The 16,690-nt window shown below is 37.2% G+C and overlaps 1 protein-coding gene across 3 annotated transcripts in view; it reads left to right on the forward strand.

Moving 5' to 3' along the window:
• SPTLC2 (serine palmitoyltransferase long chain base subunit 2) overlaps nt 1-16,690 on the forward strand; it is a 120,846-nt gene that overhangs the window by 18,299 nt on the left and 85,857 nt on the right. For all 3 annotated transcript variants that reach the window (XR_005030429.2, XM_036913039.2, XM_036913038.2), the window contains exon 2: nt 6,768-6,962. Coding sequence is in view for 2 of the 3 variants with exons in the window: in XM_036913039.2 (XP_036768934.2) it covers nt 6,768-6,962 (195 nt within the window). In the remaining variant the exon portion in view is untranslated. The remainder of the gene's footprint in view (nt 1-6,767; nt 6,963-16,690) is intronic.

Genomic DNA, 16,690 nt, shown 5'->3' on the forward strand with positions numbered 1-16,690 from the left:
AGCCTGTGGCAGAGCTGCACTCCTACTCTAATCTCCTGTTATATTCATCTGTTATTCCATGATGCTTATCTGGAGATAGGAAAGTGCTACAGAGAAGACGTGGGTGGTAAGTGAGAGCGGTGACTCCCATGCAGAACACTGCCAGAGTGCACAGAACACCACTGGACTGAAACGTTCCCATGCAGATATACTCGGAGGCCCCCAGTTTTGAGCTTTCAAGAGGACAACAGTAATGTCGAAATATAAGTGTTTTACAACTAGCTTTGGAAGCACTTCTCAGTCCATTCCATGTAAGATGCTTATTGCACAGCTAGGGAATTTGTCCTGATTGCAAGAAAGAATGTGGATTCTCTACTTTTCAAATTTTACTGGCTGGAAAAAGGAGGACACTTCTAGAAATATATGGTCAGTGTGGCATAGCTTGTATGACAAGCACAAAGCCCCAGACTATTTTCTCTAGTATGTGCGGCATGCAGTAGAGAGAGGCATTACACTTCAGTAAAATTCCAAGAAAAGACCATTTCAGCAGAAGTGATTTTAAGGAACAACAGAATAGCACCACTGGGAATGAATAGAGTTCATTTAAAGGAAAAGGCATGCTAACAGTCCTTTGATTGCTGAAGAATAATGGGTGTTTCATGTTGGAAATTAAAATTTTTTTAAACTGTTCTAAACTGTCCACCAGGTGGGTGGGTTCTGTGGCGATAGGGCAGGTTCTGTCATCCTGCTGTCACATTCAGCCAGAATGTGATTGTTCGCCTAAAAACATCTGTTTATGTGATTTTGTATTTATATCAAAAATGTACACCTCTCTTTCCCAGTGATTTCTGCCCTATTATTGGTCATTACATAGTTACTTTGTGTCATTTCATGGGATTCCTGAAACCTCTGTCCAGGATCATCCTTCCAAGTCAGCTTACAGTGCAATCAAAACTTAACTTTTTTTCTTTTCTGAAACGAAAGAGGCAGAATATAACACATGATCCAGGACTTTGTTTTGCTATAAAAGACATCATTAGAACAATTGGCAAAATCAAAATGAAGGCTGTAGCCTAGATATGAATATTTTCAGTTTCCTGATTTTGATAATTCTGTAGTTTTATCTAAGAGAATGTCTTTGTTTTTGAGAAATACACACTGAAGAAGTATTAAATGATAAAGCTGCATTATTATAACTGCAGCTGACTCACAAATGGTTCATGAAGAAAATTCTCCACTATTCTCCCTCTCCATACACACACACACTCACAATTATTTTTAACTGAACCAATTGAGAATAGGTTGTATGCATTAAGTTCTTTTACATCTGTCTTAGTCAGTGTGAGCTGCTGTAGCAAAATACCATAGGTGGGGTGGCTTCAACAACACATATTTATTTCTCATCATTCTGGAGGCTGGGAAGTCCAAGATAAAGGTGCTGGCAGATTCGGTTCTTGGTGAGTGTCCTCTTCCTGGCTTGTAGACTGCCACTTTCTCATAATGTGCTCACATAGCCTTTCCTCGGTGGAGATCTCTGCTTTATCTTATATGGGCACTAATCACATTCTGAGAGCCCACCCTCATGACTTAACATAAACCTAATCACCTCCCCAAGGTCCTACTTCCAAATACCATCACTCTGGGGTTTAACATATGAATGGGGTGGGGGACATAAACATTCAGACTGTAATATTCTGCCCATGTTCCCCTCAAAATCATGTCCTTTCATGCAAAATGTGGACATTTAACCCTAACAGCCCCCAGAGTCTTAACCCTTTCTATCATCAATTTCGAAGTCTCAAGTCCAAAGTCTCATTTAACTTACCTAAATCTGGCATGAGTGAAACTCAAGATACCAGTTCGTCCTGAGAATTCCTTTCCATCTGTGAACCCATGTGAATTATGTGCTTCCAAAATAATATGGTGGGACAGACAGAATAGACATTCCCATTTTCAGAAGGGAGAGATTCAGAGGGAAGAAAGTGGTGGTAGCGTAGGTCACGTGGAAGGCAGTACAGCACGGAGAAGACAAATAATGACCCAATAGCATCTTACTATGCTGATGGACAGTGACTGCGGTGGAGTGGGGGTGAGGACTTGCTAATATGGGTGAATGTGGAAACCATAATGTTGTTCATTTGAAACCTTCATAAGATTGTATATCAATGATACTCTAATTAAAAAAAAGAAAGAAAAGGAAAGTGGTGGTAGGTCCCAGCCAAGTCCAAAATTTAGCAAGGTATATTACATGAGATCTTAAGACTCAAGAATAATCTATTCACTTTGATACTCTGCCCTCTCAATTATTGGGTGGGGTTCATTTTCTCCCACCTCCCCTAGGCTTTGGGTTGCCCCTTGCAGGCTCTTACCTATTGAGTCTGAGGTAATGGTCCTCCCTCCCCCCACTCCAACGCCAACTCCTGCCTTTGAAACTGAGGAGGGAACCCTGATGGTCTCTGAATCACCTTTGGAGTTACTCTTTCCTTGCCTTGAAAATAGTGCCCATTGACAGCCAAATAACTCTGTGGTCCAGTCCTGTAAGATCTAAGAATTCTTAACAGTCTTTTACCTGTAGCACATGGTTTTAAGCATCAGATAGTTCCACAAGGCTTATTATGAAATATACAGCAGTCTTCTGTTCTTTTCTATCCCTTTTCTTCATCTTCAGAAGCAACTACTTTTTTTTTTTAGTAAATTCGTTTAGTGTCTGCCTCCATATTTCTAACTAACATGCTGATTTTACTGTTTCTTGACTTTTCAGTATTGGACATTATTTATTGACATACCACTATTAGAAGATTTTCATGCGTTCTAGGGGAGGATTTTTATTGGAAATACTGTGGCAAGAAGTTTGGTGTGACTGAGGGATAATTGGAGTGTTGGGGAGGGTCTTGGTGGCATGGAGACCAGAGGAAGGCACCTATTGCAATGGTCCACCAGAGGAAGAGGCATTGAAGTGGGGTTTTTTAAAATTGAGGAGTAACATACATTCTGTTTAGTGCACAAAGTATGCTAGATGTACAACTCCAGGGTTTTTTTTTTTTTTTACCTGTGTGTATACTATGTCTCTCATACCTCTTTTAAGATGTAGAACATTTCCAGTGGCCTTAAAATTTCCTGGTGCCCCACATGAAGGTCTTGAACATAAAAATTTATTACTGGATCTAGAATGAAGCCTGAAAATAAGGTGGAGCTGAAGATGACTCCAAACCTGGGAGACTGGGTAGTCTGGACGGTGATGCTGTCCCTCAGGTAGGCAGTACTGGAGGAGGAGGATCAGGTTTTAACTGAGGGAGGAGTTTGGATGGTGAGAGAAACTAAGCTTTAGACTTGTTGAGTTGGGGATGTCTAAGTGGAACAATACAGGAGGCAGGTGGAAACGTCAATTTAGAGTTCTGAGAAAGTTGGGATGGAACTGTGTATTTGTACATACTCACTAGCATGTAAAGTCTATTTGAGAACTAACAAGTAGTTAAGAATTCTCTAGAGAGGCTCTATAGATAGATGACCTGAGGTTATGATGAGAGTCATGTCACTTTTTAAATTGTTTTACTCCAAATAGTGAATAAAATCCGTGAGAAAATTCAGTTTAAACATTTAAAAAATAAAATGATAACAGAACATTCAGTAATATATACTCTTAAAAATGAAAATAAATTGGTTTGGAGGGGTTTAAGTAGAAAGTATGCTTCCTTCCCACATCTCCTCATTCCAATTTCTTATATCTCTCCAGGTGATTATAGTGCATATATGTTATGTTTATGGTTTATCTTTTGATTGTACCTTCCCATTATTGCTTTGGTTAAAAGTCCCTTTTCAGCTGCTTGATAAATATGATTGTCATCCTTAATAGGCATGTGAACAAAATGACTTACTGGTTTGATTCTGCACCCTCCCAATCCTGAATGTGTTTTATGATGATGTACTTACTTGTAGTCTTGACTGAAAAAAAATTTTTTTTCCTTTGCCTTTTTACTCTATTGCATGTTCTTGAAGAAAATACTACTGTTGAAGCAAACCTATCGTATTCATTGGAGTTCTTAAGTCATCCCTTGAGTAATACTAGTAACACAGCATCACACTCTTGTCTGCTTAATCTGAACAGAATGATACCTGTTTTTTTACTTGACGGGAGTAATACACTAACGTTTTTCTTGATCGCCTTGTTGACATTGTAATTCTCAAAAGTTAGAATAACTCATAGAGGCCTCTTAAGAAGAGCCTTCTTGGATGGTGATGAATCCAGAGTATGAAATACATCGTAAGTTTGCAGCCCATGTTTTGTTTAGAGTGAACTTTATCTCCAGTCCAGTTGACACTAAAAGGTGTGAGATCTGGTTCTAGAAATGTCCTAATATTAATTGTGTGATCCCTGAAACTTAACCCTTTTTATGACAGGATACTTAATGTTGAAAGACCAAAGACTGTAATGTGTATTTTTATTTATTCAGTAAATATTCGTTGAGTTCCCGTAAGTATTAGTAGTAAGGAAACATTATTTAGTACTTACTATTTGTTAGCACTTAATAAATACTATCCTGAGTACTAGATAATGAGCAAAATAAGCCTGGTGTCTTCCCTTATGGAACATTATACATGTTTAAGATGGTAATATCATTGTTGTTATTTGAATCATGTCAGAGATAAAATGAGCGTCGGTACTTGAAGATCAAGTAATTTTGTTCTCTCTGAGTCCTAACACTTTTTCACCCATCAGAGGTTTGCATTATCAGTTTGTCCATTCTCACCCTGAATGATCAGAGAGTGACCTGTGTTTTGACTGAGGCCACATTCCAGAAGTTATTTCATAATTGACTCTCAATTCCTTAAGATGCATTTAATTTTAAATGAGGCCATGATAGAATCACACAATATTTAAAAGCAAACTAATGATTTAACTTCCTCCTTCCTAGATAGTCCAGCCAAGTATATAAATTTACTTGGCCCTGCTGGTTTGGGTGTGTCTGAAGTCAAGGCGGATATCTTTTAAAGAAATCCACCTGCAGCATTCCTGACACATAAATCTGTCATGTATATATGAGAGAATTAGGAATTCTGAAAATTGCCTTACTTTTTACTAGTATGTTCAATTGCGAGAAAACAATTTCAACATTTTTAGAGTTAAGGAGAGTTGGGAACTGGTATTAAACACAGTGTTTTATGGCAACATTTTTTACCACTGACAGTTTTTAAAACACATGATCAGAATGTTTTTTTATTGTGTTTTAAGTGCTTTTGATTTTGCTTTGTCCAACTTAATATGTTTATATGTTTAATTTTTAATATTAAAATATTTCCTATCTTCAGATATTGGCTCACTATTATGTCCTAAACATAATAACATTGTGAACATTACAGCCTTGCTCCTGCATAAAAGTTTAAGTAGTGGATTTTTTTTTTATTAAAGTGTTGTTTATGTTGGTTTCCAATGTACATCACAGTGCTTCAACAGTCTCCATGATCAACTTATATTGTGATTGCAAATTACTGTGCCCCTTTATTCCTGCCACCCCACCCCCTCCCCCTTGGTAACCACTAGTCACTTCTCAGTATCTATAAGTCTTAAGTAGTAAATATTGACACACAAACTTCCACCCCTTTGGGGAAGAGATGATGACCTAAACCAGTTTCACAGTTTTCAGAAGTTCCTTAGGCCATCAAATGGAATCAGTACCACTAGATTCCATGTATTGTGCCATGCCTTTTCTTTATCAAATACAACAATTTCTTTCCAAAATGTTCTGACTTAACAGCATTCAAGAAACTTCCCCAAACTAACATTACTAGGATACAATATTCTAAAATAAATTTACCTCTAGATCAAGTTGCCTGAGAGGCCAAGAAAGACTCTTTTATTCCTTTGGGACTTTTTGTAACTCTGGTACAGTGTTCAGTTGAAAATAATGCACCTGGTAGATTGTGATTGACCATCTCATTCAAAAAGATAAAAGTTAACACATGAATTTCTCTAGTGGAATTTTTCTGTACAATAAGATTTCCGTTAAAGTAGACCAAAAAATATAAGGCTTTAAGCCATGAGATTGGAAGTACAGTAGCTTGTTATTTATATAGTAAAATTCAAGTATCCCAAATGATGAAACCAGGGATAATATAAATGTCTAGAAATGGATACTTAAGTCAAGATTAAGTGGGAGAGAATGATTTTGACAGTTACTGATCACTCTTAACAGTTTTTCCTCTTGTGTTGGATTTATTTCTACTTTTATACAATACTGCACCACTCTTATGTTTCGCTTTTGTGCCTGATTACTTGTGTTACCACTGAGAAGAAAGGCTAGTATAAACCATGTGTTTCCACAGAGACCTACTGCTGATAATTATTTGGAACACTATGGCAGGGTGGCTTTAAGAATATATAGCAGTAAAACATTTACAAATAATTAATTTTATTCTAAAACTGAAATTTAAATTTGATACTTCATTTGTAAGCTGATATATTGTTTTTCAGGATAGGCTTTCTCTTTGTTAGTTTCTATTTTCTGTTTTCTTTATTAGAACAAAGGAAATTATGCATCTTAGGATCTAGTTCAAAAAATTAAATAATGATAGAAATCATTGAGCCTTGTTCTGAAGCAGTCTTCCCTCTATTTTTTTTGTTTGCTGTTCATCTGAAATACGTGCAACTTACAACTTATTTCCATTGAAAACAATTTTGTCCTGCTTGTATCTTAGTGGATTTTTTAAATGCAAATCTGTAAGGACTTAGATTTTAAGCAGTAATCTTTTTCTTACTGTGATTGAAATAAACATTTTAATCTCCCTTTTAGATCCATCATGTTACACAAAATGGAGGGCTATATAAACGACCATTTAATGAAGCTTTTGAGGAAACACCAATGCTGGTTGCCGTGCTTACTTACGTGGGGTATGGTGTACTCACTCTCTTTGGGTATCTTCGAGATTTTTTGAGGCATTGGAGAATTGAAAAGTGTCACCATGCAACAGAAAGAGAAGAACAACAGGTAAGTGTTAGAGAGTCTTTGATTTTGTAACTGGAAGCTGTTTATAGAAATCTTGGTATTTTCACTCATTTTTTTCTTTAGAAATTTTGGCTCACATTAAAATAAAAATATTCCTGATGAAGTTAATGAAAAAATGTCACAAAGAAAGCTGAAAATAAGGCAAAGGCATGGAGAAATTAAAAGCATTTAACATGTCTTTAATATAATCATCACAAGACTCTTCCTATTTTATGTATAAGAAAGCTAAAAATTGCAAGTTGAGTAACGTATCCTAAGATACCTAGTGTCAGAGTTGGTATTCGGACACAGGTCTGTGAAATGCCAAAAGCCGTGTTCTTTTTGTTCATGAACCATACTGTATCCCAAGATGTATCTACAGTCTTCTGAAAAAATTATGCTTTTCAGAACTCGTGTTTTTTCATAGATACCTTATATATAGATGTCTGGTTTACAGATCAGCTCCTCACCCTAAAACAAAGTTGCCCTAAAACAGAATGTGGCTGAGCTATTTTGTTTACAGTGGAAAACAATCTTGTTTTAATAATGGTAAAGAGAGATGATAATGGTTGTCTCTGAGAAGTAGGACCTTATTTACTTAACTTCACTTTTCTCACTATACTCCTTATGTCTCTAGAGTTCTCTATAATAACATGATTACCTTTTCTCAAAAATAAATAAAATTAGGTCAAAAAATGCCTGATTTTACTAAAAACAAACTTGTTTGCTCTTAGCATGTGAAGTATAGAGAGGCTGTCCTCCAGCCTAGGGAATGTACTGGATTAGAGAAGGGATTCAGAAGGAAGGTTTTTATTTTGTCCATGCTATCTCTTACTTTTGTGGGGTGTTAAAGGAGAGAGGAGATGTGATGGCAGCAGGGTCACCACTGAGAGAGGAGCCAGTAAACACTGGGAATGGATGGCATCACACGGGAGAAGGGGAGGGGAGGAGAGCATCAAGAAACGGGAAAGGAAAAGACCTCTTCAGTGCTAGGAAGCCAGAACCAGTCAGCATGTGGATTGAGGGTTATGTCCTGGGAGAACCCAGATCCGGCATTCTTCTCTCTCTTCTCAACCATTTGGCACCCCGCCCTCAGCCCCAGGACCACAAGTTGACCAACCCTTTTCCTGCCCTGAAATGCCTACAAGTTAATTCATCAAGAAGATATTGTTATGAATACCTAATGCAAGCAAAGCTCTGGCCTTCAGAATGAAGTCTAGTAATGAGGTCAAACTAATTTTTATCATTGAAAACCAGAAGAAATTTAAAAATTGCTTTGATTGTCCTTTATTCTGCCCCCGTACATCCCTAAGAGACTTTCAGCTAGAGTGCATTCACATGTTGACTTTTTTTTACATACCTCAGGTATGACTTCCTTATTATAAGTTATAGCTTACTTGACACTTACTGTGTTGTATGGTATTATAATTACTTGTTTACAGGCCAGTATCTTCCTAATACACTGAGTTGATGGTCATACTGGCTGATATGGGAGCTGAAGTTTTATTCATGTATTCAAATTAGGAAATCTTTACCTGAAAGGACCTCTCATAGTATCAATGCAGTGTAGAGATCTGGTAATTGACATGCAGAACTGGTGGGTCGGGGGAATTCTGATTGTGGTGTAGACAGCATTCCTGACTGAGGGGATAGTATAGGCATGAGGAATGTTTGGGAGAACCTGGAACGTGAATGTATGAGAAATTGTGTTTTAAATGTCAAACTAAAGTTTGATAGGCAGTGAGGAATCCTGAGCAGTTTTTGAGCAGGGGCTGTCCAGAGAGTTGGCACAGCTGGTGCTCTGTCAGAGTGTGACAGATGAATGGTACAATAAGGGTGCACCAGAATTACTTCATGAATGAGTCATTGTCTTTGGAATTTGTTTCATGTTATCAGAGGATAAGTTGACTGTTTAAGTATTGGGGCTGCCTATGTGTACTTAACTTTGTGTTACAGAATTGGAACGCATAGATTTTATTAAGTAGTTTAATAGTTTTGTTGAGGAAACAAATACTTAATTCAAACTTACGGACTTCTGCAAAGCATTTCACAGGTAAATGGTGCTTGAATTGTACGCAGATGGGGAACAAAAATATAAACTGAGTAGCATACAGTTAAGCAGGAAATAACTCTAATAGGAGGAAATTGGGACAGAAGGGGACATTTGCTTCCACAGTTTTAGAGAAGGACTGTACTAATTTATTCAAATTCATTTCAATAGGATTTTTGTTGTAGATAACAGTAGCAGTTAAAATGGCTGGATTCTGCCATTTTCCTATAAAAATTCAGCTTTTAAAGGAAAAGGAAGACTTGTTAAGCCTTATGCTAGATCATTTGTTTTCTGATGCTGGAGTAAATGTATTGAGGAAGGTATGCAAGCTTTAAAGTGTTAACACTAGAAAGAGGTAAGAGAAAGTGCTTGCTCTCATAAAATGCAAATGTTTCCACTTCTTCATTTCACTGTGTGTAGTTCCTAGTTACATTCTCATTCCTTCACAGAAGAGAGCCCATTTTAATTAGTCATGCTGGTGATTCTTATGTTACTTTAGGTAGAATTGAGTCACAGGGTCCCACTAATAAAAATGAGTTAGCATGAGTTTGTTCTATTTTATGTAAATTGCATAAAAGTCTTGGAATTCTTTACTGCCTGATCCTCTGTTATTAGTGGTGTTTTGGATGAGAATGTTGTTTTTCCCAGTCTGTGGTTTGTTTCTTTTTTATGTGAGGCAGAACTAGTCTACAAACATGTGTGATAGATACAGCAAAAACTTGAATTAATAAAAATGTTCTAATATCCAGAGAGGAAATGAGGAAATATCTAGAAGGCTTAGGAATAATTTATGGTAGGTAGTTACCACCCAACTTACTAAACTCTGCAGTTTGCTCACAATCAGATATTCAAAAATGGGAGGGATAGGATGCTGGGAAGGGACATTATATGTCCACATCCTGAAAGTTTAATTTTCAAGATGCAAAAGAAGGAAACTGATTGAAATACATTGATAGGAATTTCTGGAAGGACTTTATTCTTGACCTTCAGAAAGAGCTTACCAAGAACATTCTGATAATTATCACTTTAGCAGTCTCTTTGGAAACTCTTAGCGTAGTATAGTTGCTTGATGTATTAAGCTGGGGGATTATCAATTGGTTCCTCCTTTTTAGTTCTATGGATTTAAAAAGAGCTCTACAACTTTATTGAGATGTTATTTACATACTATAAAGGTCACCTGTTTAAAATGTACAATTCAGTGGTTTTTATATTTACAGAGGTGGCAGCCAGCACCATAATCTAATTTTATAACATTTTTGTCATCTGAAAAAGAAACCCCATGCCTATTAGTCACTCCACTTCTTCTCTCTTCTTCCCCTGCCTAGGCAACCAACCAGTAATCCTGTTTTTGTCTCTAGATATTTCATACAATGTGTGATCTTTTGTGTCTGGCTTCTTTCCCTTGGCATGATATTTTTGAAGTTCATCTATTTCAGTAATGTATTCCCTTTTATTGCCGAATCGTATGCCTTTGATCAGCAGTCATCTATTTTTATTCACTCTAGGGATTCCTCACTGGTAAGAAGCTATAACCAAAGTAAACTTTTGAAAGAGTTTTGTAGTACAGCACCACTTTCTCCTTTTGCACTACTCATAGTGCTAGGTTCGTAAGAGTTTCCCTGTCACCTGTTGGGCATTTTTGTTTGGAGCAACAGTATAGCTTTTTCTTAGGCTTTTTTTGTCTTTTGAATCTTGAGGCTTTTATTTTTTTATTCCACTTTCCTTTTTGTTCAGCAGTTTGGAACTGATTTTTACTATTAACTGAGAATGTAAAAGTTAAAGAACTGGTGCCCTGTCTGATGTATCCTAAGTCCTTCCACATTTAAATTGAGTACTGTTAGGGTATTAAAGTGGTAAACTTATTTTTTTTTTTAATTTTTTTATTAGGGTATTATTGATATACACTCTTATGAATGTTTCACATGAAAAAACAATGTGGTTACTACATTTATCCATATTATCAAGTCCCCACCCATACCCCAATGCAGCCACTGTCCATCAGTGTAGTAAGATGCCACAGATCCACTATGTGCCTTCTCTGTGCTACACTGTTTTCCCCATGATCCCCCACACCATGTGTACTAAACATAATACCCTACAATCCCCTTCTCCCTCCCTCCCCACCTGCCCTCCCACACCCCTACCCTTTGGTAACCACTCCTCCCTTCTTGGAGTTTCTGAGTCTGCTGCTATTTTTTTCCTTCAGTTTTGCTTCGTTGTTATACTCCACAAATGAGGAAAATCATCTGGCACTTGTCTTTCTCCGCCTGGCTTATTTCACTGAGCATAATGTCCTCCAGCTCCATCCATGTTGTTGCAAATGGTAGGATTTGTTTCTTTCTTATGGCTGAATAATATTCCATTGTGTATATGTACCACATCTTCTTTATCCATTCATCTACTGATGGACACTTAGGTTGCTCCCATTTCTTGGCTATTGTAAAAAGTGCTACGATAAACATAGGAGTGCATAAGTCTTTTTGAATCTGAGAAGTTGTATTCTTTGGATAAATTCCAAGGAGTGGGATTCCCAGGTCAAATGGTATTTCTATTTTTAGCTTTTTGAGGAACCTCCATATTGCTTTGCACAATGGTTGAACTAGCTTACATTCCCACCAGCTTTGTAGGAGGGTTTCCCTTTCTCTGCATCCTCACCAGCATTTGTTGTTCTTAGTCTTTTTGATGTTGGCCATGCTTACTGGTATGAGGTGATATCTCATTGTGGTTTTAAGTTGCATTTCCCGGATGATTAGTGATGTGGAGCATCTTTTCATGTGTCTGTTGGCCATCTGAATTTCTTCTTTGGAGAACTGTCTCTTCATATCCTCTGCCCATTTGTTAATCAGGTTATTTGCTTTTTTGGGTGTTGAGGTGTGTAAGTTCTTTATATATTTTGGATGTTAACCCCTTGTCGGATATGTCATTTACAAATATATTCTTCCATACTGTAGGATGCGTTTTTGTTCTGTTGATGGTGTCCTTTGCTGTACAGAAGCTTTTTAGTTTGATGTAGTCCCATGAATTCATTTTGCTTTTGTTTCCCTTACTTGAAGAGATGCATTCAGGAAGAAGTTGCTCATGCTTATATTCAGGAGATTTTTGCCTATGTTGTCTTCTAAGAGTTTTATGGTTTCATGACTTACATTCAAGTCTTTAATCCATTTTGGTAAACTTATTTTTAAATGTTGGTCAAAATTTCAAAAAGGAAGTTAAAACATGATAATAGAATTTGTGGATCCTTGAGACTACCCATGAGCCCTCAATAGTTCTTAGATCCCAGTTTTAGAAATCATATTGAAGTTCCCTTAGGTTTTAAGCTGTATTTTTGGTGTAGTTATATGTCTCACTAAAGAATTTTGAAATTCTGTGACAACCTTTGTAGTAAATAACTAAAAATATAAAAAAGTGATCTGCCCTACTTAAATCTGGCCATTCAGTAGAGCCTGCCCCTGTTTATTACACATTCAGTTGTGACCGTTAGAATTCTGGTGAGTCAGCTTTACATCAGTTTGTCCTTTACTAGGTTATTCCCATTTAAAATGTGTTATTTCTCCTATCTTAAAAAAAGGCCTTCTCTTGATCTTACTTTCTCCTCCATCTTCTGCTCCGTTCTTTCTTCTGTTTAGAGCAAAGTTCCCTGACCTCTGTTTCCAGTGTCTTGCTTCTCACTCTTTACTGAACCCAGTCCAGTCAGATCTTTGCCCCTAGTGCTTCAGCTAAAATGATTCTTCTCAGGGTCGCCTGTGACACCTGTGTTGCAAAATAGTCCTTTTAGTCCTAATAGTTCTTTCTCAGTCTTTACCTTGTTTGGTCTGCCAGCAGCATTTGACACAGTCGATCAGTCTCTCCTTCCAGAAGCATTTGTTCACTTGTTTTCCGGGACATTATAATTGCTTGGTTTTTCTCCTGCCTCTCTGGCTATTTTCTCTCACTGTGTCTTGCCGTATCCTTATCTGCCCAACTTCTAGATGTAGATGTGGGTGTGGCTTTCTACTTCCTTAGTCTTGTCGGCTGTGTTCACTCCTCTCCTCTAGTGATTTCTTCCATTGTCATGGCTGTCAATACCTGTGTGTTCTGGTAACTTCCAAATTTATATCAGGTACTGACTTCCTTATTGAACTGTACACCTGTATATCTAGCTGCCCACTTGACATCTCCACAGAGGCATCTCAATATTTACATGTCTGAAAGTGAGCTGACATCCTCTGCTAACCAATTCGTTGTCTTCTCCATCTCCTTGAATGACAATTTTCTGACAGTTGCTAAGGCTAAAAACCTTGGAGTTGTTCTTGATTCTTCTTCCTGTCACACATCACATGTGGCTCATCAGAAAATCCAGATCCACCACTTCTTATCAACTCCATTTTAACCTGGGCATCGTCTCTTACTGCTTAGTAGTCCCTCACTCATCTGCTCCAGCCACACTGGCCTCTATGCAGTTTCTTGAACATACCAAGTATATCCTGCCCCTCCGCCATTCCATTTGCCATTTGCCTGCAGAAAGCTCTTCCTCTAGGTAGTCTTTTGGATAGTTCTCATGCTTTCTTTTCCTTCTTTATTTTACCTGGCCACTCTAGCTAAATTTTAGCATGACTCCAGCATTTTACCCCCTCCTTGTTTGATTTTTGTTTCCATTAGCATTTTTTAATGTCTGTCTAACATACTGTATATTTTATACATATGTCTCATTTAGTTGCTGTCTCTTCTACCAAAATATAAATTCCACAAGGGCAGAGATTACTGTTACCTTTTTGTTTACTACTTAACCCAGTACCTAGAAGAGTGCTTGGCACATACTAGACATTCAGTAAATATTTAAAATTGAGTAGTGTTGTGAGTGGTGGTTATACAATGAAAAGTTTTGAGTCTTTTGAGGTATTTACTGTTCGGGGTGTGTGTGTGTGTGTGTGTACATACGCACATGCAGACACACATGACTCAGTTTTAGATCCAAGGGGAAGTGTCTTTAATCTTGAAATCTCTTATTATGCCTTCATGGATAGCATAGGAACAGCAAGGAAGTGACTTCTTGTCTATGACATTTAAAACAGGAAAGAACAGTAGTATCTTATATGAACAGTAGGGAAAACTCTTAACAGTAGTTCAGAGTTCTAAGTTAATAGTCTAATAACCTTTCACAGGTTATTCACCTAATTTTCTTCATTAAACAGGGGTAAAGACAACATTATTGATTTATAAAAAATAACCCTAGCTGTATATTGCTTTTTAACCATAGGATGACTCCATTGTCAAGAGTTGTTCAGGCAGGCAGGAATTCTTCAGGATTTTTTAGTTCTCTTAAAGTTTTGAAACAATTTGCCATGTTTCAACTATTTTTAGATTTAACTTATGAGGATGTTTCCTTTTCTAGAATATATGTCACCAAAATAAAAATTCTAAATGCCATGGACTTTTTTTTTCACTAGCCTGTCTTTGGTATGTAGTAATATGTTGGTTGTCACCATGTCTTGAAATATTTCAGCAGTACTGAAATACTGCAGACGGTGTTAGTGTGTTTTTAAAGAGAAGATTTCAGGTGTGTAGCCTTCCATTTCAGTGTCTGAGTGTTCTGAAGTGCCATGATTTTTTCCAGATAGACAAGTTTCTCATTACCACCAAAGTGGATTTTCTTGTGATGTTATGTTAGGTAGGCTAAGTAAGTTGGAATACGCATGTTGAGTCAGGCAGCTCAGCAAACTCTGTCACATAAAACTTACAGAAAAAATCATACGCCATGGAAATGCATGGGGTTAAGAACATAGACTTTGGAATTAAAAGACCTAGATCAGTTGCTGGCCCTGCCTCTGGCTAGTTCCCTAACTTGAAAAACCATTTTGCCTTTCTGAAAAATTATAACATCTTCTATAAGAGGGTGCAGGGTTGTTTAAGAGAAAATACATGTGATTTTGCAAGACATCTTAAGTACTTAGTAAATGGGAACTCTTGTTGCTAATGTAATTATTCATTATCATCATCATTTAAAAAGTATTTGTGCACATGTGTTGGGCTAGAATTGCTCTCAACAAATACGGGCAGTTATAAAGTCAACTTCTGAAAGTGATAATACTCAGTCACCCCTTTTTCTCTGTCATCTTAAGGCCTTTATATATGCACTAGAATAAATAGTACCTATTTTAAACAGTTAGGATGCTTTTCTAAAAAACTTAATCTCAAATAGGCTTAAGCAGTAAAGGCTATTTATTGGCTAATTTATAGATGAGACACTACTTTTGTTAAGGTCTTCAATGATCCCTAATTAAGAAATCCATGAATTTCAATTCTTCTCTTTGAGGCAAATGGTAGAAGTCACTTAACTGGTGAGTACTTCAAGCCCAACAGTCCAGAGTGTAGCCTCATCTAGGTATTGTTCTCTACTTGACATATATGTATCTGTGCTGATATATGTGGTATGTACAAGGTCTTCAGGAAACATGTCCAGGGAGAGTACATCAAGTTCAGACAGTGCAGGAAGGCTGTTTGAACTTGACTCTGTCCTTGCTACTCACCTACCAGTTAGATACTCTCTCTGGGCAAGCATCCCTTTACAGTATTGTTATATTGTATTGTAACTTTATTCATGTGCCTCTCCACTACACTAAGGGTTCGTTGGGAACGTAGAAGTTGTATCTCAGTCATTTTTATCCCCATTGCCTGCCTTAGTGCCTGCAAAGCACGGCTCAGTAAATGTTTGTTCAGTGACAGAGCAAACAAGTATTAGGCTGGCCCTGACTAGTCATTTCACAGTGACTAAACTGAGGAGAAAGAAGAGGGAGGTGGGAATGTGGAGTGGGATGGGGATAGGCGGGGTAATGGGGGTGAGCTAAGGGTAGCAATAGTGGGAGTGTCATTGTTTGCATAAAGAACTGTCTTGTTCTTTAAGTATCCCAAGGCTAGCAGAGATGTTCTATAAAAGGTTTTGAATAAATGATTGAAAAGATAATTCCTCCAATTAAACCCTAGTCCTAGAATATTTCAAGTGTATGAGATATTTTTGGAAACAGATACTCACATTGCCTAGAACTTGAACTCTGAATAGTGACCCCCTTCCATCTTTCTTACTTCATTGCTAAGTGCAGGATGTTCGCTTAGCTGCCCTTCAGATGTCTCTATTAAACCTTCTAACTGCAGCCAAACTGCATCCCTTCTTTCCTAACCACAGACAGCTATGTCATGGTTACCCAAAGCTCTACTTCATTCCTTTTGATAGGACAAGGCTAAATTTTTATGATGTACATTTAGTAAAAACAAAAAAGATTGCTTTGTTGCTAATAAAAATTTGTGATGGAGTATCTGTCAAGTATTTAACATTAAATACATTAATGTGCAGTGTTTAGAGAGGTTATAAAAAAATGAGCTCAAGAAGAGTTAGTATGTTTACTCTATTTTATGTGAATTGAAAAGAAATGGAGATGATTTTTGTTCTTCTTGTTTTTTCTTTTGGGAAATAGATGTATAGTGAATAATAGCCAAACAAGTCCTTAATTTGAATTTAGATGTCTCTGTTCCAATTTTCAGTCATCCAGTATTCTTGTTGGACTAGACAAAAGTGATAAACTCTTTCAGTAATACATTTCCAATTGTAAAAGACACATTATTTGTGGTTATTTTCTCTTTAAGGAAATGTAAATGCTAGAACCAGTAGCCAGAGAGATGGTATCAGGCACTGCACATTCCTAAGGGT

This window comes from Manis pentadactyla, chromosome 11, assembly GCF_030020395.1.
Source record: "Manis pentadactyla isolate mManPen7 chromosome 11, mManPen7.hap1, whole genome shotgun sequence".
NCBI classification, from domain to species: Eukaryota; Metazoa; Chordata; class Mammalia; order Pholidota; family Manidae; genus Manis; species Manis pentadactyla.